At 31.4% G+C, this 27,513-nt stretch overlaps 1 protein-coding gene across 1 annotated transcript in view; it reads left to right on the top strand.

Annotated features, from left to right (window-relative positions):
* Positions 1 to 27,513, top strand: part of LOC140432075 (lipase 3-like) — an 89,962-nt gene that overhangs the window by 58,658 nt on the left and 3,791 nt on the right. The window contains exon 7 of the mRNA XM_072519921.1: positions 9,304 to 9,446. Coding sequence (XP_072376022.1) covers positions 9,304 to 9,446 — 143 coding nt within the window. The remainder of the gene's footprint in view (positions 1 to 9,303; positions 9,447 to 27,513) is intronic.

A 27,513-nucleotide genomic window follows, 5' to 3' on the forward strand; every position in this document is an offset into this window, starting at 1 on the left:
ATATTATGTAGTATATAACTTATAAATTATTTTCTATAAACCCTAATCGTCACAATACCCCAAAAATAATATTTAAAATAAATAATTTACTTATTATTTTTTTAAATATTAATTTTCTCATACCTTATTAAATTTAATAAATCAAATTTTTTTTTATTTATTTAAAATGTGTTAAATACATCCCTGTTCGCTGTCTATGTCAAAACAGAGAACAACGGATCACAGTTCGGCTATTCTATGGTCAAACTGTCATGTCAAATGGAGAATGGATTTTATCAGAGAATAAAATATAACCTTAATTAAAAATATAATGGATATTGTGTTCTGTTTATTTATAGACAAAATCTAGGAATTGTTTCCATTCAAAAGGCTTTCATCCATATAATTGGTAAGTTTTACACATTTTATACAGACATTTACACAATCAATTCTGTATCTAACCCCAAATTATGATTTTTAGGGTACCAAACAATTTCCATATGTACACAATTCAACAAGTATGATGTCAAATTTATTCACAACAATGAAATCTACCATCTATTTAACAAATCAAGTCTATTGAATAAAATGGATATATCAGTAATCTGTTATAGTAACAGTAAGTATTTGTATATTAGTGTTAAAAGGTATAGAAAAAATTATTCAATCTCTTCATGATACTTAAAGATGTCATTGATATGAAACAGGCCTCTTAGTCTGTTCTCTGCATCTATTAACACATAACTATTTAGTCCATTCTGATTTTCAATTGTATATGGACCTTCAAACATTGGTTGTAATTTCTTACAACGGTTTTCTTTAACATTACTTTTTCTAAGTGAACGAATTAACACTAGGTCTCCTTTTTGAAATGTGATTGGTTTTTTTATATTTCGATTTTGTCTTCTGATATATTTTTCAGCTTTCCTCCTAATTCGGTTATTCACTTTCTGCATTACTTGTTCTAACATATCCTGATTATATTCACTAATCCACTTTCTGTTTCCTATATGGCCAAACATTAAATATTCTGGTACTTCCTCTGTATTCAAATTATGTGTATTATTTAAAAAATATTCTACTTGTGGTATATGTTGCTGCCAAGTTTCGTGTTGATTTTGACACAGTATCCTTAAATATTTTATAACTTCTTTAATATATCTTTCTGCAGGATTTGCCTGAGGATGTCTGATACTTGTAAAATGAATGTTGATTCCCTTTTTCTCACAAAATGTCCGAAATTTTTGGTTGTTAAAATATGTAGCATTATCTATTATGCAATTTCTAAATGGTCCTATTTCTTCGAAAAATTGATTAATATATAATTTTAATGTTTTAACATTTGTTCTGGAGCAGGGATATAGTTTAATAAATTTTGTATATAAATCAACTATCACTAGTATATGCTTTTTTCCTGTTGGACTGAGAACTAAATTTGAAATAAAATCCATGGAAACTGTATTTAGTTTTTCATATACAACATTAGATTTATATGTGTTCTGGTTTTTGAAATTCTTTTCTTTTTTTAGTTGACATATTGATCATTGGTTAGTAATTTCTTTTGCTATACTTATGTCATTCTTTGCAAAATAATTGTCCCTAAATAGCATCCATAGCTTTCTTGAACCAATATGCATATAATCGTTATGTAAATTTTTCAATATTTTCTTTGCTAAAGTTCTAGTTATTACATATACTTCTATGCCATTTATTATTTTATAATATACTCCATCTTTCCTAAGGACTTTTTGTTTTTCACTCAAATTGATCTGATCTCTTATAATTTCTTCTTTAGAATATAATCCTGTACTTTCTACTAATTGATTTAATCCAATTTTTATTGTGCGCTGCCCTTTTTGTGGTGTATTTTCTAACCTTGATAAAGCATCTGCCACTATATTGGATTTTCCAGAAATGTATTTGATTTCAAAGCAGTATTCACTAAGTATTAGACTCCACCGATGTATTCTACTGTTTCCATATTTGTTATTTAATATAGACGTTAAAGCTTGGTGATCTGTTTCTATTGTAAATTCATTACCCAACAAATAAAATCTTAATTTTGTGACACAGTGTATTATACTTGCTAGTTCTAATTCTGAAACTGAGTAACCCTTTTCATGTGGCTTTGTGATTCTTGAAATGAATTGTATTGGGTATTCGACCCCATCATGTATTTGTAATAATACCCCTGATAATCTCTCTATTGATGCATCTGTTCTTAATATGAATGGCTGTGTGTAGTCAGGATAGTATATTTTCAAATTTGACAGAAAAATGTTTTTAATTTCTTGGAATGCTAGTTCTCTTCTCTGATCCCATCTCCATTTTACACCTTTTCTCAGTAGTTCAAGTAATGGAATTTCTTTTATACTTAGATCTGGTATCATCCTTTTATAATAATTAATTATTCCAATAAATCCTCTTAAAGTTCTTAAATTGTGTGGTGTTTTATATTCCTGAATGACTTGTGTCCGTTCTGGATCCATTTCGATTCCCTTAGTGTTAAGTTTATAACCTAGATATATGACTTCTTTTTGAAAAAATGTACATTTTTCTTGATTTATTTTTAGTCCCACTTTGTCTAATCTATTTATTATAATTTTTAGGTGTTTCTCATGATCTTCAGCCGTTTTAGAAAAAATTAATATATCATCAATGTAGTGAATTACAAAATGTTCATATTGATCCAAAATATCATGAAGACATCTACATAGAGCACTGCAAGATGATTGAAGTCCAAATGGTACTACTTTGAATTGATATACTACTCCATCTATCTGAAATCCTGTATACTGTCTACTTTTTCTTTCTAGAGGTATTAACCAGAAACTATGCTGTAAATCAATTTTAGTGAAAAATGACATTCCTGTAATTCTTCCTAATATTCCATCTATACTCATTGGTGCTTCAAATTGCTTTTCAGTAATCTTGTTAATATTCCTTGCATCCAAACATAACCTGATTTCACCTGATCTTTTTCGTACTACTACTATGGGGTTAATAAAACGTGTATCTGCCTTCTCAATGATTCCATCTTCTAACATATTATTAATTGTTTTGTTTACTTCTTCTCTGTATTTATATGGTATTGGGTATGATTTTGTTTTAAAATCTTTTTCTTCTTTAACTTTTATACTATGGATATAATTTTGTGCAATTCTATTTTCTTTATTGACAAGTCCCTTGTGTTGCTGCAATATGGAAATGACTATTGATTTATATTCTTCAGGGCAATTTAAAACTTTTATCATATCTTCTTCTTTACAAATAAAATTATTCTTCATTATGTACTCATTATTCCTTGCTTCCAATTTTACGCACTCCGCCTCGTAGGCATCCATTTGCTTAAAATTTCCATTCCTTAAATATTCACTACAATAATTATTCTTTACATTCTTCTGGGACATTTCCCTATCATCAAAATACATTTCTTCTTCATAAACATCATTATTTTCTTTTAATAATATCCTATCAACTCTTATTCCTTCTTCTACCTCATCTTTCTGCATAAATTTAATTATTTGCCCTTCCAAAGTTACCATTTTTTCTTCAAAATCTATCTTTACTTTCTTCTTTTCCAATTCATCATTTCCCATTAATATATCAACACATAAATCCTTGACAATAAATCCTTGCATATTAATTTCTTTATTAAGAATATTAATTTTAAAATTGGCTAGTTTATCAATCTCACCCAACTTCTTATTATTTGCACCAATAATTTTAATTTTTGGAATCTTTATTATATCTGATAGTTTTAATGTATTAAAAATAAAATTCTCCGAGACTAAAGTACTTTCTGAACCAGTATCTATCATAATCTTAATCATTTTATTTTTGGCCAAAGCATTTATATAAATTAAATTAATAGATTCAATAATTTTATCTTCATCTAAAGAAATAAATTCAGAAGGTTTTTCATAATAGCAATGGCCTAACTTGTAATTCAGAAAGTTTACTGCACAAAATTTTGATTATTAGAATTGTCAGATTGTATCTGACCACTTGGATCTGATGTCCTATGTCTTTCCCTACTATTACTTCTACTCACATTTTCCTGCCTTGTACTACTTCGTTCCCTGTCTTCGCAGCTTCTATTCCTTCGAACACAATTTACCTGTCTGTTATAGTTAGGTCGCTCTGTATTTCTTCTATTATTAAAATCTTGTCTATTATTATTAGTACTGTTATTAAAATGTTGTCTATTATAACTAGTATTGTTATTACAATTTTGTCTAATTTGATTACTGTTATTATTATTAAAATTTTGTAAATTATTACCATACCTAGTATTATTGTTATATGATTGTCTATATTGTTGTTTATCATTTTTATTATATTGAAAGTTATTGTTGTTTTTTCTGTTGTTATTATTACTTGTCATATTGCCTCTTTGTATTCTTTGAATAAAATTAATAAAATTATCTATTGTTTGAATATTTTGTACAGTTACGGTTTGCACAACATCAGCATCAAAATGTCTAGATACATTTAAGACTGTTTCATCCTCTCTAAGTGGTGGTTCTAAATATTTTGCAACTGTTATCAATTTCAATGCATAATCTACCATATTTGATTTTAAATTTTGATTATACTTTCCAAAATATAGAATTTCTCTAAACTTGGCTTGCTCTAATTCACCCCAATAATAATTTAAAAATTTATTTTCAAATGTTTGAAAATTATCTAAATCATTCTCAATACTAGCAAACCAAGTTGCTGCATTGTCATTTAATGTCATTCTAATATAATCTTTAATATCATTAATATTATTCACAAATCTTAATTTATGTTTTAAACTATTTATGTATACTCTAGGATGCAAATTTTTTATATTACCAGAGAATTTAATCCCAGTCTCATTTGTTAAATTTAAGTAAGGTCTCCCTATGTCTCTCATTTGTGAAATATCATCTATTCTCTGTTCCACATTTCTTATTTGATTACTATTTATTTGGATATTTTGTTGTATATCGTCTAATTTTTCTTCTGTGTTTCTCCTGTCTTCGTTAATTTTTACTTCTAAGTTACATTTCTGTAACTCTATTTTCTGTTCTATATCTATTTTATTATCTTGAATAATCCTCTTTACTTCTGTCCTCCCATTGTCTATCCTTTTCTTGTAGTCATTCCGTATACTTTTTATTTCATTTGCTACTTTTTTCTCTGCAGCTTCAAGTTTTTTATCCATTTGTTTTTCCATTTGTTTTACAATTTTATTATTATTATCTTCTATTTTCTTTTCTAATTTTCTATAATTCTCTTCCAATTTCTGTTCCATTTTTTTCATGTCTTCTTTGACTTCTTTTGAATTCTCTTCCAATTTTTTTATGTCTTCTTTGATTTCTTTTGAATTCTCTTCCATTTTCTGTTCAATTTTTTTCATGTCTTCTTTGATTTCTTTTGAATTCTCTTCCATTGTCTTGTTCATCTGCATCATTAATGACATCAAAGCTGCCATATTGACATTTTCCTCTCTTTCTGGATTCATTTCTGCAGTATCTTGTGGAACTTGAACTAAACTCTCCTCTTGTATAGGTTGTGTTTCTACTTCCACATCTTCTTCATTCTTTTTGCTTCTTGTACCTTTCTTTCCTTGAGACATTTTGAGACTTTACTTGTTCAAATATAATTAAAAATAAAATCTATACTTTTTTCTTTCTACTGATAATTAATTTAATTATATGAGAGCACTTATCTTCCCAAACTAATTCTTTTAAATAGAGAGCCACCGCGTTGGGTGCCAAATTGTTATGATGTGTTTTTTGTTTGAATGATGAGCAATGAGTATTTTTAATAATATAATATATAGGGTTTTTATCGCGGTTCTCAAAGAATTAGCTTGTAAGTACTTTTTTTAAATTATCTTTATTATAACTATTATGAAACACACATATATATCTAACCTAGTCAATGTAAATTTAAAATAAACTATCTTTAAATTGATATTCTTATAAAACTAATTAAATTCTATAGACAATCTAAAATTTAAACAAAACTATCTTCAAAATTGAAATTGTTATGACACTAACTAAATTATATTAACAAAATTTTGTACCTTTCTTTCACTGAATGCCTAAATGAACTGTTTTCCACTATATATATTCTAATCACCACTGAAAGTCTTCGTACTTCGGTTATCCTTGTTTTTTGTGAAATTACTTTTTTCAATTATCAGCTTCTACCAATTTAAGATATAGTTTTCTTCACCAGCATTTGTACACCACCAACCAAACCAGCAAACAGCATTTATATTTATTCTTCTTTTCAATATACCAATATCCAATTATTATAAGTTGATTTATACTAATCTCCAACCATAATATAATTTAATTTCTTCCAATATACCTTTTTTTTTTCTTCAATAATTATTTGTGTATAATTATAAATGTGCATTAAATTATATGCATAATTTTTAATCTTCATTCAACTCACTATATTAAACATTTTGACTATTTGTACTTGATTCACTGACTCCAACTAACTTTCATAATAAACTGCTTGACTTCTGACTAAAAACTTCCAAAACTGCCAAAAACTCTTCTGACTGCACTATCTAAAACTTTTCTGACTAAAAACTTTCAAAAACTGCCATCTTGAATCCAAATCACGGGTATTTATATGTTTTTTGGATTTCTAGAACCATCTCGTAAGATATCATGTTCTATTCAGTTCTATTTAATACATGTCTGAATTTTCTGGAACAAACCATTTCGCAAACATGGCCATCTCCGGAGATCCAGAGAATTCCATTCTTTTCTATTAATAATTTTGTTTACATTTAGGCTTTTCAGATCAGAATATATAATTAAATTAGTAACTTAACATTCTAATTTAATAAAATACACATTTCAAACAATATATTATTATAACCCACTTTATATTCGTAAATATTTTTAAACGTCACTTCAGAGTATAAATATCTGTCAATCTCCGAGAGTATTTTTGGTTGCCTAAGCACATGGCTCACTTATATATATTTACAATATTAAAATACAACTTTTTACAATTATTATGCTAATTTATTAAAAATGCCCTCACATAAATATATTTTTATTAAATTCTCTAGTATATAACTTATTTAAAACAACCAAATATCTAATATTATGTAGTATATAACTTATAAATTATTTTCTATAAACCCTAATCGTCACAATATATATATATATATATATATGGTTTCAGTTGTTTTCCGGGTTTGACTCCGCGTTAAATATTTTTGGTTTTTAGAAAAACCATTGTTTTGACGACGTTTCGGCAAGGTCACACTTGCCATTGTCAAGTCAGATTCTGCTTCGTCTTGATGTTACAGGCGAACTGATTTCTCGGTCGCTGCACGCTGAGTTTAAATATCTTGTTGCGCTTCTTGTCATTGGTCCTGTGCGCAGAGTGGGCGTGGTCTTCTTCGCTATTTTAATTTTTACGTTTTTCTGCAGAATTGTTTTCCACGTATTTGGGAGTCTTTGGGCATCATCTCTGGTGTTTAAATTTTTCGGATGTTTTTCGATCTCTATGGCTTCTCTGATTACACGTTTGGCCTTATTTTCGATGTTGGCTAGCATTGTTGTTCCATTTAAGTCTATTTTATGTCCTGTGTTTATGACATGTTGTGCTAGGGATGAAGTTTTTTCTTTTCTTTCGATGGCGTTTCGATGTTCTTCGCGTCTAACCTGTATCCTTCGATTTGTTTGTCCGATGTACGATTTATCGCAGTCTTCACACGGGATCCTGTATACGCCTTGATTTTCTAATGCAACTTTTGTTTTTGCTGATGGTAATATGGTTGCTATTTTTCTGTCGGTGTTAAAAATAGTTTCTATTTTGTTTTTTCTTAGAACTCTGCTGATTTTGTCTGTCGTACCCTTTATATAGGGCAGGATAGTTTTACCGACTGGTTTTTCTTCTTTTTCTGGATCTTTGCTGTTGTTTCGGGATTTATGTGCTTTTTCAATCATGAACATGGAGAAACCAAAGATCCAGAAAAAGAAGAAAAACCAGTCGGTAAAACTATCCTGCCCTATATAAAGGGTACGACAGACAAAATCAGCAGAGTTCTAAGAAAAAACAAAATAGAAACTATTTTTAACACCGACAGAAAAATAGCAACCATATTACCATCAGCAAAAACAAAAGTTGCATTAGAAAATCAAGGCGTATACAGGATCCCGTGTGAAGACTGCGATAAATCGTACATCGGACAAACAAATCGAAGGATACAGGTTAGACGCGAAGAACATCGAAACGCCATCGAAAGAAAAGAAAAAACTTCATCCCTAGCACAACATGTCATAAACACAGGACATAAAATAGACTTAAATGGAACAACAATGCTAGCCAACATCGAAAATAAGGCCAAACGTGTAATCAGAGAAGCCATAGAGATCGAAAAACATCCGAAAAATTTAAACACCAGAGATGATGCCCAAAGACTCCCAAATACGTGGAAAACAATTCTGCAGAAAAACGTAAAAATTAAAATAGCGAAGAAGACCACGCCCACTCTGCGCACAGGACCAATGACAAGAAGCGCAACAAGATATTTAAACTCAGCGTGCAGCGACCGAGAAATCAGTTCGCCTGTAACATCAAGACGAAGCAGAATCTGACTTGACAATGGCAAGTGTGACCTTGCCGAAACGTCGTCAAAACAATGGTTTTTCTAAAAACCAAAAATATTTAACGCGGAGTCAAACCCGGAAAACAACTGAAACCACATATAGCTCCCGCGGAAATTTCAAATTCAATATATATATATATATATATATATATATATATATATATATATATTAAACCGCTCAATTACTACTATTACAAGAATTAATATTAGACATAACAGGCTTCCGGGTAAAACCGCGTCGATTATCAGTGCGCTAAGCTTTCGACATCCTCTCTGATGTCTTCTTCTTTAGGGCTTCAGAGGTCTCAGTCTCTCAAACCCCCAGACACTACTACACTAATCACTAATCAATGCATCACTATGTTGAAAGCCTTGACAGAATGCAGAAACTAATTTGTGTACTGATTTTGGTTTTATATGTTCTGTAAACCACTTTTCAAAAGATAGTAAAGTTATTTTACTGTTAAATTTTAGAAACAAAAAAGAACCTCAGTTATTTTAGTTATTTTTTTTTGGTTCTAAAATTTAGAGTACTAGGCCTGCAGTTGGGCCTAGTACAAGAAACTATTTCACTAATGTTTAAGTTATAATAGTATATTACATTACGAAAACGGTAGTAACATTTTTATTTTCGCTCTTTATCTGGTCTTACCCACTCAAAATATTCTAAAAAGAAATAGGCTAACTTTTCTAATATCTTCCAGGATTATTCAGTCAATATGATTACGGAATGATCAAAAATGAAGAAATATATAAGAGCATAAAACCACCTATTTACGATTTACGTAATGTTACTGTACCAGTAGCCTTATTTTATGGCAAAAATGATCTTATTTCAACATATGCGGTAAGTACATACTCACGTATTTTATATTAGTAACTATTTAATTATTGTAAAGATACAATATAACAACTTATAACAGAGTTGCGAAAAATTTTCGGACTCGCTATAATGAAAAAATCGATAAAAATAGAAATATGAAATATTCAAAGCCTACTGAGAGCAGAAAAGGTCCATATTGTAAATCAGGAGATGAGTAGGAATACTATTGAAATATTGATTGAGCGAAGTAAGGTGGCCCTGTACAGGAAGACTAGAAATTGATGACCATGATATCTACTAATCTGTTGGAGAAAATAACTGACCTCAATAATATCTCGTCGCATTTATCATACACAAAGAACTTTGTGTATGATACAACTTTTCTTAATACCGATGTTTTTTGCTGATATGTTACTTTTGGGGTTACATACACTGGAAGTATTTCATTTAACAAAATTTCGGGTATTTTGGTTTGCTAAACTTATCCAGTAAAAAGCTTTGCGGTTGCGATTTAAATGTTTTCATAAATGCCAATCTTAGAACCAGTGAACTACTACAAAAAATATATAAAATCTCTGTTTCGAATCTAGTTAACAAATTGTGGCATAATAGGAATTCTCCTATTCTGGCAGTGGCATATACTATCGTTTTTCAGCACCTAAACAGTCCAAGTTAATTAACTTTCTGTTAATCGAATTTCAATATCTCCTACACCAAAGTCAATTTTTGTTTTCCAAATTTTAACAAGAAGAATCCTGATTTTAGCATAAAATAGTCAAGCTTGATGCAGGATATTCACTGATGGTTTAAAATTAAGATTGGGAGTCGGTTGGACTGGATATGTTCTGGAGCACCAAGAATTGCTTATGTTTCAGTTAGAAGATAAACAATGCTTCCTTTACTCTGCAGAAAAGTTTGCAATTTAACAAGCTCTAGAATGGCTGTCAACAAAAAACTTCGAATCACTAAGTCCTAATTATTTCAGATTCAAGGTCTGCATTATTATCTTTAGAAAACTTACTTAAACATTTATATAAAAATAGTTTGTCGCTAAAACTTTAGAAATCCACCTAAAGCTGCTAGAAGAACATACTTCTATACCTTTCGCCAGGGTAAAGGGCCACTTTGATATTTACGGTAACATCAAAGTAGATTAATTTGCTAAAAAAGAGGATTTTAAAGGAATAGGAAATAACTTGGCTAGATAGAAGCAATCTAAAAGCTACCTAAAGAGAAATCTAAAACAAAATTGGGATATTGAGTGCTACACGTTCTGCAATAGTAGCAACCATTTCTATACCAAAATTATTCATCATGTTTTACCCATTGAACCTTTTGTTCTTAGGGTGTGTTCATTACGGAGACCATCGCGTGGTATCCTCGCCTAGAACATAGCACTGATAGTCCAGGAAAATAAGCATTTTTTCATTACACTCGTCCGGCCAGGCAAACGACAATTGTTTTGAGTAGTATGGACCTCTGTAACAAAAAACTTTATGTTTCCTGTAGTCGATTTTTTTAGACTTAATTAGTTATTAACAAATTACCGTCAAAAAACGGAAAATTTTTGCTTTTTTCGTCTATTAGCAAAAAATTAAGCATTTTAAACAAATTTTAGAAAAGAGAAACTTATAAGTTAAATAAAAACTTTCAAAATATCGCTTTCTAAATGTTTCTATCTTTATTTGTTGCTAACGAAGTTGCAAAGTAAGTCAAAAAATTTTATATTGCATGGAATGCTGTGTCCTATAGTACTTAAAATATGGTCAAAATTTCAAAGTGATCGGTCAAATATTTTAAAAGTTTTTTTATTTGTTTATCCCAAATTAATTTTTTTGCAACAATATAAGTCAGAAAATTATATAGTTTTAGTAATTTTAGGGGTAGTTTCTTCTAATATTTACATTAAAAAAAAATTAAGAAAATTAATTTTAAATATTGCAAAAACATGTCGTTTTTTTGCTTTTAAACAATTAGAATAACTTTTTAACCATTGCCTGTTAAAATATTATTTTTTTTTATATTTAAAAAGCCTGAATTTTTTCACAAATTTAAAAGAAAAAATAATTGTACTAAAATAATTTGGAACAAAGTTAACCTATTTTTTTATTTAATTTATAGCATCTTCGTTTATTTCCTTCTTATATATAATATATTATTCAGTATATTTCTGAAATATTGTAAACATTTCATTTAATTAGTAAAACAAAATGGTTCAACAAAATGGAATGGTTCGTTAACTCGACACTAGGGGAATCCCTTATAACATGTATAAATTTAATTTTGTGAATAACATGATCTTTGAATGTATGTCTGAATACTTGCAATTATTGTAATAAAAAATAGATGTATTAAATAGTAAAAAATAGATTGACAATTTTATTAAAGAAGTATACATTATTCAAAAATATTTCTATTTTACATTTAAACTTACCTTAAATATTATTAAAAAAAATAAACAAATTAGGTGGTTTAGTTGACAATTTATTTATTGAACTAATGCATATTCGTAATGTACGCAAAAAGTACATACAAGTTCAAAAAGAAACGTTGAAATACATAAAAAAGGACCAGCGATACAGTTATCAGCTCCTTCCCCCTCCCTTCAACTCCCGACATGTTGTTGCAAAATTATTTTGCAATAATTAAAATTAATTTTCTTAATTTTTTTTAATGTAAATAATAGAACAAGTCCTTTTCTTCCAGAAACTACCCTTACAATTACTAGAAATATAATTTTCTGACTTATATTGTTGCAAAAAAAATTAATTTGGGATAAACAAATAAAATAACTTTTAAACTATTTTACCCATCACTTTGAAATTTTGATGATATTTTAAGCACTATAAGATAGAGCATTCCATAAAATATAAACGTTATAAGTTTATTTTCAAAAAATTTATTAACATTTATAAAAAACCACAATTTTTTACTTATTTTGCAACTTCCTAAGCAACAAATAAGAATATAAACATTTAGAAAACGCCATTTTGAAAGTTACAAGTATATGACTTTTAAGTTTCTTTTCTTCTAAAATTTGTTTAAAATGCTTCACTTTTTGCTGATAGACGGAAAAAGCAAAAATGTTTCGTTTTTTGTCCTTAATTGGTTAATAACTAATTAAGTCCAAAAAATCGACTGCATGAAACATATAGGTTACAGAGGACCATACTACTCAAAACAGTTATCGTTTGCCTGCCGGACGAGTGTTAAAAACAGGGTACTTTTTAAATTTAAATTTAAAATAAAATGCATTTATTTGGTCTCAGCGAGGCTCGGTGCTCGGCATCACGTAGTGTCGATCGTAGAGTACTACGGACGAGAATTGAAAAAATACTAAGCTGGAATACTTAGGTCCAACTCCATGGTCCGATACGTGGCTCTAGGCTGGGCGCTGTGCGTTGATGGTGAACGCTGGAATTTTTAAAATAATGCATTTATTTTACGTGGCGATCCATCCTATGGTCCGACCAAGGGTCGGCGCCTCGTTATGAATGCACACTTAGACGTTAACCCAATAGAAATAACTATTCTATGCTTGAAAGATTTCTCATTAATCGTGCCACTGTCAAGACATACCTTTTTGGACTAAAACTACATGAATCAGAATTTTGAAAGTGCAATACTTATACCGCAACCGTTGTAGTGATAATGAATTATAATAAATTTTGTGAAAGTTTTGAAAACATAAGTTTTCAGTATTTTATTGTTAGATTTTTATTATGTTTTAAAAAAATTATTTAGTGTGTTTCGTTAACAGTTTCTTAGTGATTTCTTCCTAAAACCTATCATATAAGTTTCTTTGAAGAATTAAATTTTTTTATATCAAAAATTATGTATGTTACATAGAGGAACATAAGAATTTTAGAAAGGCTAAGGTGGGTCTTGGCACAGAAAGGTTGGGAAACATAAGTAAAGATATATACGCTTAAAAAGACCGGAGACAAATAATATATATATATATATATATATATATATATATATATATATATATATATATATATATATATATATATATATATATATATATATATGTATGTATATATATATATATAGATCTAGCGGTTAATGTGGGCTCCGTACTAAAACGGTGTTATACGAACTCTAGGAGAATATACACCGAGTATATTATTATCTAAGTAGCGCTTTATGTAAACTCCGACCAACGCATAGGATCAAGTAGGCTCCGTAATACGTTAAAACATTTTTGGGATCCGTATACACCTTGTCTGGTACAAAACTAAGCTCCTGCAATGTTGCCAATAATTTTATTAGTCGTAGATTTTGAAATTTTACAGCAGGTATATTGTGGGACTTGAAATTTATATTAATATTCATCAATTTAGGCATCGAGGAATTTCATAGATACTTGGCTAACGTAGTTAAAATTATTATAATATAAATTGTTAACCGACATATAAATTTATATTACTTTTATGTTTAATAGGCAAGGTAGTAATTTATATTACTTGCTTTAAGTAAGCGTCTATTATAAACTTGGAAAGTTTCCATTTTTATGCATTAGTATTTTCTTTTAATGCATCGGACTGAAACATTTATCATATAAATGTACGTATATCGAGTGGAGTTTTCGTGTAACAGTTTAAGAAAGTAGTAGTACTCTAATATTTGTTACCACATAAAATTATAGAAAACTCTGTACAGCAGGGAGATCTTAGTAACTTTCTGATTGCTACAGTTTATGACGTGCAATATTTGTTTCATAAATTAATAAAATTTAAATTACAATAATTTATAAATCACTTTTTAAATTGGTCACTTATGTTAATAGAGGTCATCGTGAGTGCAAAAAGTAACAACGAGTACGAAAGATATCAGGCATCAGGGGTGAGATTTTTTTAAATCTAAATACCGCTTACGACACCTTAAATTAAAGGGAATTTCTCTAAAAACTATATGACATCCCCTTAGATAATAAACTCACTCATTTTAATATATTAAAACTGCTGTATATAGAGATTCGCGGATAGCGGGTAGGAACTCCTTTTTGGACAGTCCTATCAGGGAAAGTGAATCAATCCCTGCCTTCCGCAGATTCCAGGTGTTTCCTGGCCCGGGAAACTAGTACGTGTTAAGGGTCCCTTCTCCAGGGTTATGGATGAAGACCACAACGGCATCCAGGGCGGAGAAGAAGGTCTTTACAACGGTCAAATTTGATATCGAAAAAAGCTGTAGAATAGGCACATGGAATGTGCGGAGTTTATATGAACCCGGAAAAACACAGAATGCCATAAATGAGATGAGAAGACTGCAAATATCAATTCTGGGTATTAGTGAAATGCGATGGCCCCGATCTGGCCAATGCCATGTGGATGATCATGAAGTGTATTATGCAGGAGAAGACAGTAATTATCATCGTAATGGTGTAGGATTCATAGTCACAAAAGATGTTAGCAAATGTGACAGGGCGATATGCCAGGTATCTGAACGGGTCATAATGATTCAGTTGAACGCGAAACCCAGAAATATAAATTTAATACAAGTGTATGCACCGACAGCGGAAAGTGAACTGGAAGAACATAAAAATTCAACGCCGATGTAAAGACCGTCACTGACCAACTCAAGACTAGAGATCTTACTATTCTGATGGGTGACCTTAATGCTAAGATAGGAAAAGGCAGACAAAGTAACATTATTAGATGTTATGGACTGGGCGAGAAAAATGAAAGAGGAGATTATTTCTCAGATTTTGCAAAGAACATCATCATCATCATCAATCAGCCCTGAGTTGTCCATTGTTGAACATAGGCCTCCTCTAGACTTTTCCATCTGCTTCTGTTCTGCACCTCTGCTATCCAATTGGTCACGATTCTTTTGAGGTCGTCGGTCCATCGCGTTGGGGGTCTTCCTCGGCTTAGCTTGTCAGTCCGTGGTCTTTACTCAAGCAATTTTTTTGTCCAACTGTCATCTTTCATTCTTGCAACATGTCCTGCACATCTCCATTTTTGCCTTGTAATATGTTCGATAATGTCTTCCACTCCGGTTCGTCTACTAACTTCCTCGTTTCTTATTCTATTTCTTAAGCTTATTCCAAGCATTGATCTCTCCATCTTTCGTTGTGTCCTTCTTAATTTTTCGGCTGATGTTTTTGTGAGAGTTAAGGTTTCTGCTCCGTATGTGAGGACTGGTAGAACGCACTGGTTAAAAGCTTTTCTTTTTAAATGGATTGGTATATTTGTTTTAAATACGTCTCCCATTTTTCCGAATGCAGCCCAACCCAGACTTATTCTTCTAAGTAGCTAGCATGTTTGGTTATCTCGCGTTAACCTTATTTCGTGACCCAAATACACATATTTTTCCACAAGTTCTATGGGCGACTTTTCGATTTCTATTAGCTCATTGGGGACGAGATTGGTCATCATTTTTGTTTTTCCATATTTTATTTTTAAATCTACTTTCTGGGTTACTTGCTGTAGTTATTGTAGCATAACTCTGGCTTCTCCTAAGTTGTCTGTTATGAGAACAATATCATCGGCATATCTGAGATGATTGAATATCTTTCCATCGATGCTAATACCCTTTGATTCCCACTCTAGCCGTTTAAATGCGTACTCCACAACTGCTATAAATAGTTTTGGCGACAAGGTATCTCCCTGCCGTACCCCTCTGCCAATTTTTATCTTCTCAGTTATGCAGTGGAGGTTAACGGTTGTTGTCGCATTATCGTATATATTTCGAATAATATTTGCATACCTGTGATCTATTCTGCATTCTGATAGTGCTTTTAAAATAGCAACTGTTTCGACTGTGTCAAATCCTTTGTGGAAGTCGACAAAGATAAGAGCAAGGGGTCTGTTATATTCGATAGACTTTTCAACTAGAGTTTTAAGGCATTGCAAATGGTCGTTTGTTCCGTGTCCCGCTCTAAATCCTGCCTGTTCTTCTGATTGATAGAAATCGAATTTTGCTTCTAATCTGTTTGTCAGTGTTCGAGTAAAGAGCTTGTATAGGTGGTTAAGCAAACTAATTGGCCTATAGTTTTTGAGATCTGATTTATCCCCTTTTTTGTGGAGGAGGATTGTAACCAAATTCTTCCATGTACTTGGAATGTTTTCACTATGCAGACATAGATTAAAAAGTGTTTGGATTCGGGACATCAAAAGTGGACCTCCTAGTTTAATTGTCTCAATGACTACACCATCTTCCCCCGGAGCTCTATTATTTTTCATATTTTTGAGGGCATGTTGAATTTCCTCTCGTGATATATCTGGTATATCTTCCGATCCTACATTATATACCTTTTGTATTGGTTGTTCGATGAGCTCTGGAATAACTTGACTTTTATATAATGTTTTATAGAAACTTTCTACTATATGTAATATGCTTGGTTTATCTGAGATAATATTTCAATTTTTGTCTTTAAGTTGGAAGATTTCTTTTTTGCCATTTTCCATTTTTCTCCTCAATAGTTTCATGCTTTTGTTGTCTTCTATAGTTTTTATAATTTTCTTGTTGTATTTTCTAATATTCCGTCTGATGGCTTTAGAGATTTCTTTATTGATACTGTTTATATCTTGTGAGTCAACATTTCCTTGACTTCTGAGCATTCTACGGTCTTCCATTTTTTGTTTCGTTTCTTTACTATTTTTTTGTTGTTTTCCATGTTTAAAGCCAGATTTTTCCTGAGCTTGTGTTAATGTATCTACTATTTCTTCGTTTAGGTTATTTACGTCTTCTCTTGTTGTATTGAGAAATCTCTAAATTGATTTAAGACTGTAACATCTTTGACTATATGTTTTTTGTCAGTGATGATGAAGTCGATCTCATTTTTTGTCTTACCATCGGGGCTCTTCCAAGTCCATCTTCTATGGATTTCCTTATAAAAGAAGCTATTCATTAAATATAGATTGTTTTCTAATAGGAAATTTAAGAGTATTTTGCCCCTTTCGTTTCTATCTGGTGTGCCAAAATTTCCGAGGGCATTTTCAGCTGGATCAGTGCTTATTCCTATTTTCCTAAAATGTTCTTGGTCTTCTGAAACAGCTGTGTACAAGTCATCATAGAACTGTTCTATTTCTTCGTCAGCGTGACTCGATGTTGGTGCATAGACTTGAATGATCTTTATGGAGTAACGGGTGTTTAGTTGTAATTTTGCAAGTATAACTATAACTATCGGTTTGATTTTATACCATCCCTAAAATCCAGGGATGCCACTTCCGCCATCCACGTCACACCGAAGATCTTCTTCTCCGCCGTGCCTACCGTTGTGGTCTTCACCTGTATCCCTAGGTAGGGGTCAGTGTTATACCCCACAGAACTGGGTCCCGATCTGGACTTGGCCATGTATTCACTCCGGCCTACTGAAATGATAGATGCCAATCCCCGCGACATGGACGCGCCAGATTGGAGTTACCCACGTGAGCGACAGAGAACGTGGCTCTGTGCTCCGCAAGGAACATAACCTATGTATAAAGAACACCTTTTTCAAACTACCTAAACGGAGATTATTTACATGGAAATCTCCAGCAAACACTCCCCGTAATATCGTCAGAAATCAATTTGACTACATAACTATCAGTGAGCGTTACAGAAATGCAGTAAAGTCTGTAAAAACTCTTCCTGGTGCCGATGTTCCATCTGATCACAACCTGTTGTTAGCAGAAATAAAATTAAAACTTAAACGGATAAAGCAACAACGATCCTATAACAAACTGTATATGGATTTTATTAGAAATAATAGCCAGATGATTGCAAACAATTTAGAAAGCAATTTTGATAATTATGAATACCAAGAATCCATCGAGGATCATTGGAACCAAATCAAAACGATTATAAGCAACTCAACTCCAAACTTAAAAAAGAGCAGTCAAAAAAAGCAAAAGTCGATGAACGATGAGATTTTGAATTTGATCGAAAAAAGACGCAATTTTAAGAACCAAAACGTAGAAATGTATAAAGTAATTAATAAAGAGATAAGGACTAAAATAAAATCTGCAAAACAAACATACTTCGAAAACAAATGTTCAGAAATTGAAGAATTACAGGGAAAACATGATTCATTTAATATGTATAAAAAAATAAAACAACTGACAGGTCAGAACAAAAAACAGGCAAATAACAACGTTGATAGAGACGGAAAACTGACTATCACTAATTCGCATAAAATAGACAGATGGAAAGAGTATATTGAGGAACTGTTTAGTGATGAAAGGCCCGAGCTTAAAATTAACGAAGTAGTTACAGGACCTGACATAACTATGGACGAAATTGAACAAGCAATACGATTAGCAAAGACCCGAAAAGCGACGGGACCAGATGAAATACAGAGTGAAATAATAAAGTGCTTCCAAAGTTCAGGTAAAATATCTCTCCTTCATCTGTTTAATAAAATTTATGAAACTGGCTATATACCAACGGATTGGCGGCTGTCGATTTTTGTGACGATACCTAAAAAAGCAAATGCAAAAAGATGTAGTGACTACCGAACCATCAGTTTGATGAGTCTCAAATCTCAAAAATCCCTCTTTTATACCACTTAAAAGAACATAGTGAAGAATGACGGTACGCTGATCTATATCAGGTGTTGAATCAATAATTAGAGAGTAAAATTTCGCTTTCTGTAATTTGTTCACTCTTATGAGTTGCAGATATTTCAATACAATAGAAATAAATTCATCACATATTGTAGGGATAAATAATTTATTATACCAATCTTGCAGTTAAATTGAACTCAATAAATATTCCAAAGCACCTATTTAATTACCATTATTTTCACACAAAATCATTTTTACCACGAAACGTTAAAGTGTAAGAAATAAATTTGATTGTCGCTACCATAGGTAAAAGTACTTCTCTTCAATATATTTTTTTCAAATATTATTTTTAAACACGTGCATAGTAAATAGGAATGGGAACAGTATATCCTCCATACATTAAATATATCAATATCGCTCAACAGTATTAGTACAGCATATTAGCACGTATGTAATATGATCCAGAATATATTACATACTAAAAAATACTATGTCTAAGTAGCCATTGTCAAGATCAATAGCGCCGATATAGGTAGTTAAAATTTTGAACACTTATTTTAACTGTTTATTATCCATATAAACGACTTGTGACTGAAATTACAAACTTATTTACTCTGCATAAAGAGATTCTTTATTACCTACAGTTATTAGTACACAAATCTGATTCGAAATATCGTCGAATAGTAATAGGCTGTATATAAAAATTAAATTTTTCATAAAAAGTAAATGATAAGCCATTACTTAAGGGGTCAAAAGAAGGAGTCTTCACGAAGATTAAAGTACTAATGATTCCATTGCAATCGGACGTACCCTGGAGAATGATTAACTAATTAATTGGCTAATTATTCAATCACCCGTGCAATATGATTTTGTCAAATCGAACCTTTTAGCAAAACCTATTCTAATTATGTTTATAAAAATTGAGGGCATATCTAGAGATAAAGAAACTTTACTTCACTAAAACTCATAGGTAAGACATGTGTCTAACACAAATGTGACGTATTTCTAGTGCAGATAAAACAATGTGATAAATAGAAAAGTGTTATCTTTGCCGGCAAAGAAGCAAAGAAAAACTCAAAGTGAGAGAGGAAAAAACCAGTCAGCTGAGAGTACATAACATACTATTGGTCTGATAATAGTTTTGTAGACCCTGATTTGAATGTGTGTTGTTGGAGCGAAACACATGATCGAGTGAAAAATAAGCTTTGTTTCCCTTTACTATTCTTCTTTGGATTTCTGGCTCTTCTGTTTCATCCGTGTTTAATGTAACTCCTAAATATATGAAACTTTCTACCGTTTCAATATCGTCCTCTAATTCAACTGTGCGTCTGTTTCCCCTAGCTCTTGCCTGTGTTAACTTTTTTGTCTTTTGAATATTTATTTCTAGTCCGGTCTCTTTTGCCTTTGATTTTAATTGTGAATATATTTCTGCCGCCTCTTCTGTTCTGCAAGACATGATGCTGATATCATCGGCATAGGGCAATCTGTATTGATTTATTTGTTAGGAGATTACCTCTTCCAATAATCAGCTGTCTTATCACATATTCCAAGGTCAGGTTGAATAGTGTCGGTGCAAGCCCGTCTCCTTGCTTTATTCTTTGGGCTATCGTAAAATTTTCAGTGAGCTAATTTTGGACTCTGGCAGTTGCTATTGGCGAATCCATTGTTGTTTTTACCAGTCGGATGTATTTTTGGGGAATATTAAAGCTCTGCAATATTTGATATAACTTGTTCCAATTAATTAAGTAGTAGGCTTGTTTGAAATCTATGAATATGTTGTGGACGTCAATGTCGTATTCCCACGATTTGTTTAAGATTTGTTTCACTGTGAATAGTTGGTCAGTTGTAGATCTTCCTTCTCAGAAACCGGTCGTTTGTTTAGTATGTAAGTCAAAATTTTGTACGCCGTGCACAAGAGGGTTATGCCGCGATAATTTTCGCATTTTAGTTTATCCCCTTTTTTATAAATTGGGCATATAATCCCGGTTTTCCAATCATTAGGGATCTTTTCATCATTCCAAATCTTGTTCATGAGCACATGCATTTGTCCTACTAGGTGATCGCCACCTAATTTATATAGCTCAGGTGGGACGTTGTCAATACCTGGAGCCTTATTGATCTTTCGTGCTCGTATTGCCTGTTTTACCTCTTCCATCGTTGGGGGTTCTATATTTTCGGTGTCTCCCTCATTGTGATGCATGTCAATATGAACTTCATTTTCTTGTGTCCCTAAAAGAGTTTGGAAATAGGTTTTCCAAACTGATTTTATTTCTTTTGGACCACTGGTTATTTGCCCTTCTTGATTTCTGCATAGATTTGTTCAAGGTTTATATCCTTCTCTTAAATTGCGTAGATATCTGTACGCCTGTCTTATATTGTTGCTCTGAACATTTTCTTCCATTTTCTGTATATTCCGTTTTCGTATTTTCTTTTCTTTGTTTGGCATATTTTATCTGCCCTCCGTCTTGAATCTTGGTAACTTGCCCTTCTTTCTCTGGTTCTTCTTTCCATATATTTCTTGTGTTCTTCATTTCTTTTCTGTATGGCCTTATTACACTAGTCATTGAACCATTCCCTTTTTTTATTTTTCTTATTCTTGCCTATGATTTTTCTTGCTGCGTCAATAACTTTTGTTTTGATTGCTTCCCAATGTTCTTTGGTACCTAGTGCTGTCAGTGTTTGTGTTATTTCTCTTTCGTAGTTCTGTGTGACATCTTGTTGTTTAAATTTTTGTATATTTAGCTGTTCTGTTCTTTGTTCCTGTCTTTCTTTCCTGTTTCTCTGAATTCTGCATTTGTATTTTATCTGTACTAGAAGATGGTCAGATCCGCAGCATGCTCCTCTTCGGCTTTTCACATCTTGTATGCTTGTTGCGGCCCGTTTGTCTATCAAGACATGATCAATTTGGTTAGCGGTTGTTCCTCCAGGCATAATCCATGTCGCTATGTGTAAATAGGTGACGATAAAAGAAAAGCTTTCTGTGATCAGTTAGGTGGTAGACTTAGAAATATTCCAATTAAGAAATGACTCATAATAGAAGGTAACTTTAACGCTAATATAGGCTAATTAGACAGAGGAAATGATCATATAGATGGAACTAGAAATAACGCAGCAGATAATATACTGGAATTAGCAGTAGCACTAGGTATGGCCACTGTTAGTAAATGCTTTTAAAAGAGAGAAAGTCAACTTACCAACCAATAGAAATATTAGAAAATCAGTTTAAATTCACCCAAGGCAAATCAACAACGGATGCAATTTTTATCATAAGGCAAGTAATGGAAAACTAATGTTAGAACAGGTGAGGGTAAGACTGATAAATTTAATTTAAGAATAGTATTGCATCAGGGGTCAGTGCTAATCCCTTTTCTCTTCTAATTAGTGTTGGAAAAATTAACGAAAACATGTCAAGGAGATATTCTATGGTGCCTGATGTATGCTAACGATGTGGTGTTAGTAAGAGATAAGGAGAGAGAATTCAATTACTGATTGAGACAATGAAGATGGGCGATTGAGCAAAAAGGTACTAAGGAAGACAAAACCAGAGTATCTAAAGTGTGCATTTAAAAATTAACTTCAACTTCACTTTAAATCAGGTTGTAATGTTGACTGGTGAAATTATTAAAAAAAAAATAGTTTTAGGTAGGAATCTAGATTTGATGTTACAAAGCAATGGGGAAATAGATGGAGATATAGTAGACTCAAATAAGGATGGATAAAATGGAAAGAAGCAAGTGATGTCTTGTGTGATAGAAAGGTTCTTACGAAACTGAAAGGTAAATTCCATAAAACGATTATAAAACCGTAATTGGACAGTTAAAAAAATAAGAACAATGAATGCATTTGAACGAAATGACAATGCTTAGATGGATGGGTGGCTTAAAAAGAAAATATTAAATTAAAAATTAAAATATTAGCAAAAGTCTAGGCGCAGCACCTCATCTATGTAAAAATGGGGAAGCATAGGTTACGATAATTAGGGCATGTTGATCGTCGACACGAGAGTCATGCAATATATAGGATTCTGGTTTTCCAGGTCCCAGAAAGTAGTAGGAGAGAAAGACCGAAAAAGAGATGGCGGGAAACGAATAGGAGAAATATGTGTATGAAAGAAATTCATCTTGATATGGCGAAAGATAGAAAGATATCTCAGTATATAAGGATAAGGCGTAAAGGGATAAAGGCAAAGAGAATGATGATGAAGAATCAGTAAATATGGTGAGACTTGCATATATACATAATTTTTCAAAATAAATGAATCAAATTTTTCAAAATATTATATAACAAATTGTTCTATTTGTTAAATCAGTAATGTTAAAACTATTTGAGAAACAGCTAGTTAAGAACCACCTTAAGTTAATGAAACCAATAATAAAAGAAAAGAGCTGATTCCAAACCGATAATTTTTATTCAGAGATAAAAAACATCCTATGATTAATTGAATATACAGAATTATCGATATAGGTAACTAAGTGAGAAACTTGTTGAGAAACACGTTTTAGAAAAAAAAAATTGTGCTAGTCTTTTTTGACATAGCTTAGGCCTTTGCTAAAGTATAGCATGGGAGTTTAACCTGCAAATAGTATACCTACATGGTCATAGTTGGAAATGACACTGTCATACTCACAGTATTTGACAACAGCAAAGTAGCAGCAAAAAAATTATAACTGTTATTAAATAAAATTCATATGTACTTAAAATTGGAAACCTAAACTAAATGAGTCCAAATTAATGAACGTCAAGTTTATACATCTGAAAATCTAAAACATTAATTTTACAAAAAACGATGTCTAAATACCTTATGCATCTTTCACAAAATACATGGGAACTGTACTTGCCACTTCTATAGTATCAGAAAATGTATCCGCAACTCCTATAGACATTAACTTGGTACTGATATCTCTGCTCCCCGATTTTAGCAAGCAGTCACAAACCATTAAAACTGCTACATTCATACTTCCTATTATCCAACGATTAGCCAGTCCAGGAATATATGCAATATTATGGTACTGATATTGCTGCTGCCCCTCATAAGTAAGTAGAATATGCAAGGAAGTTTTTGGCAATTTAATAGGGTTTTTGTGTGTTACAATATAATTTCTCCGAGAAAGTAAAGAATATCTATCCGCTATCCTGATTTAATCCATAGATTAAATATTAGAATACTATAGAATAATGCTATTACCAGCAAAAAAACGGTATAATAGTAACGAGAAAACCAAATAAATGTTCATTAACAGACAAAAGAGACGATGTAAAATAGGGCATACAACGTAACAATAGACCCATATAATTTTAAAAAATTTGAGCGTTTTAGATATCGCAGATAACGTTGTCACATAAGAGACAAAAGGGAAAATTCAGGTAGCAAACTGATATATGTATAACCTCATAACACTTTTAAATCCAGAAGTGTAATACATACTACTAAAATCAGGATATATACATATATAAGACAATGTAAGTAAAACTCAGGTACTGATTACATCAGGATTGCTAGAAAGATTCCCCTTAGTCAGAAGTGTTTTACGACCGGGAACTAATGCTAAGGTCAAACAGGTATATAAAAATTGCACCGTCGTACAAGAAACTAAATCTCAACGATAAAGTTATTGTTTTGCACTTTGTATTGATTTGTGATCTGATTCATAATAGAATTATATATTTCTCTAAGAATTCTTCTTTCTGCGATGCTCAATCGGCTCTTATTTTATTTTTTCATTGTTCGTGTTTTACTTACATACGTAGAATTATATTTTTCTTACTGCGGGATGTATTTTTGGATTTAATTTTTTGCTTAAAACGTAGCAATTGCCAGCTTGTATTCTGTTGTTATTCTCTTGTGTAGTGTTTTTGTTAAAAGTGCTCTTAAATCCCAAATATTTAGACCGATGAAACATTTCAAAGTTATACTGGTCTATTGAAATATTATGTCCTATTCTGTTTCTTATGATAGTCTTCTTATGATAGCCATATATTTTTTTATTATCGTTGATTTGGAGAACCCTTTTTTGCGATTTTTTCTATTGAATGTATTAATGTTTTTTTTTCACTAATAATTATACTCACTACTATGTTAAACTCATCGTCAAAAGTCCCTATAATATGAGGACCTTAATTATTAAACTGTGAGATTTTCTGTATTTGCTTTCCGGGCAATGCTCTCAAGCATTGCAAACTAGCTTAATGTTTTTCTTATTCCCAACATTGTTAATTAAGTATATAATAGTGAATATTTGATCAACGGTTCATTGAATTTTTCTAATTTCACATTAATCTTTCCTAATTTCACATTTGTGTTTGCTATGATTCCAATGGTGTAAAGTACAACCTACATGTTTGTTGCCAAAATTACTTTGCTGCTGTCTCGAGTACCGTTTACTGGTATATGAATTTTGTTACGAATTTATGTTTTGTGCTGAACTCTATTAAATCTTTTACTGCGAATTGAAAAGCATGTTTTAACCTTTATTTGTAAAATTTATCGTTATTTGTCTTATATGTATACAATCGTCCTAATATCTGCGTTATACATTGATATTTATGTGGCAATTAGCTGTAAAGTCATTAGTCTTTTCGGTCGTATCATATTTTCTTGATTTTATTTTTGTAGACAAGCGGTTTAGTTTGTGTAATATAATATCCCCAATTCGTTTCATAATATTTTGGTTTAAAACGAATAAACATTATCTACCAAGTGTTTTATTCCAGTTTCATATGAAAGCAACAGATATTAGATATTATAAATTTCATAGGTACAAATTTGAGATAAAAACCAAATGATAGAGCATATAGTGAAATATAAATATCTTAGAATAGCTGTATCGAGCGAGGATAAGGTTATTGATGAGAAAAAAAAGACCTATCGCTGAGGAAGTGAGAAAGTAATTGGCAAACGCAAAGAGCACTTTAATTATATTAAATGAAATATGCATTACAATCTATTATGATACACATATATTCGCACCGCAGAAACAAGACAATAAACACGTTAAGAGAATCTTAATAATAACCAAAATTTAACTTTTAATACACAGAAGAAATAATGATATACAGAAGATATATAAATTAAAAAACTTTATCCACTTATTGTATGCAAGAGAGATACCTCTAGAAAAACTCAAAACGATCGAAAATATATACCAAAACAACACAATGAAAGTCAAAATAGACGAAGAACTAACCGACCCTATTGAAACTGACAATAGGATAAGACAGGGATATTCCCTGAGTCCTTTATTGTTCAACCTGATTATGGATGAAATAATAAAAAAGTAACAACTTAAAAAGGATACCAAATGGAAGAAAAACAAATTAAAATAATCTGCAATACTACTTTTTCAAAGTGAAGATGATTTACAACGTATCCTGCACCAATTTCATATAAAATTTAACATGTTAATTTCCCCAAAAGAGACAAAATGCATGGTTACAACAGCAAATTTACTAAGATGTTAATTGGAGCTGGAAGGTCAGATAATAGAACAAGTGATGGAATTTAAATATCTAGGCATCACATTATCTAGCTACGGAAAGCTCGAAACTGAAGTGGAAGATCCAGTGAATAGAGCAAACAGAGCCCCAGGCTGCCTAAATGAAACAATACGAAGAAATAAAAATATCGGGAAAGAAACGAAAGGCAGAATTTACAAAACAGTCATCAGACCAATAATGACATACGCGGCAGAAACAAGACCTGACACAGAGAGGACAAAAAGGGTGTTAGAAACAGCAGAGATGAAAACACTTAGAAAAATTGATGGTAAAATACTATGGGAGAGTGCTAGAGAGCTAGAAGTACAGATATACGACGTAGATGCAAGGCAAAGAACATCAAGAACTGGTTAAGAAATAGAAGAGTAGAATGGAATAATCATATAAGCCGAATGACAACAAATAGACTAGTAAAGACGGCAAGAGACGGTTAACCCATAGGAAAATGATCATTAGGAAGACCACGAAAACGATGGAACGCCAACTTACTGGAGGCACATTGAAAAACAGACAGAGTCTATATAAAAGATGTCTATATAAAAAGAAGAAGAAGAAGATACACAGGATAATCATTAAAATAGCTGCAAGAAAGATAAAATAAATCAATCATATTAATGTAGAATAGCAGAGGACAGAGTGTTTAGAGAAAATAATGAATCAGTCATATTAATATAGAATAGCAGAGGACAGAGAATTTGTCATAGCCTTGGACAAGTGCCCAATTGAAAAAATAACACAGGTCGTTAAAAAAAGACGGAACTCTAGAAAGAAAATAGAATAGATTTAAAAAAAAAATAAAAGCATAAACATGTCTTTTCCTACTTTTTTAATGTTGAAAATACGTAAATAGAACATTGAATTAAAATGTTACCTTTGATATATATGATAAACCTATGACCTAAACAGTGGCGCCGATGTATGTAAATGAAATTGTTTACACTTATTTTAACTGTTTATTTTTTTATTATCTATAGATGAGTTGCGACCGATATCACAAACTTATTTATTTTCCACAAAGAGGCCCTTTAATACCTAAAATTATTACTATACAAATCTGATTCGAAATATCGTCAAAAAGTAATACACGGCATGTAAAATTTAAA

The sequence above is a fragment of the Diabrotica undecimpunctata genome, chromosome 1 (assembly GCF_040954645.1).
Source record: "Diabrotica undecimpunctata isolate CICGRU chromosome 1, icDiaUnde3, whole genome shotgun sequence".
Classification (NCBI taxonomy): Eukaryota; Metazoa; Arthropoda; class Insecta; order Coleoptera; family Chrysomelidae; genus Diabrotica; species Diabrotica undecimpunctata.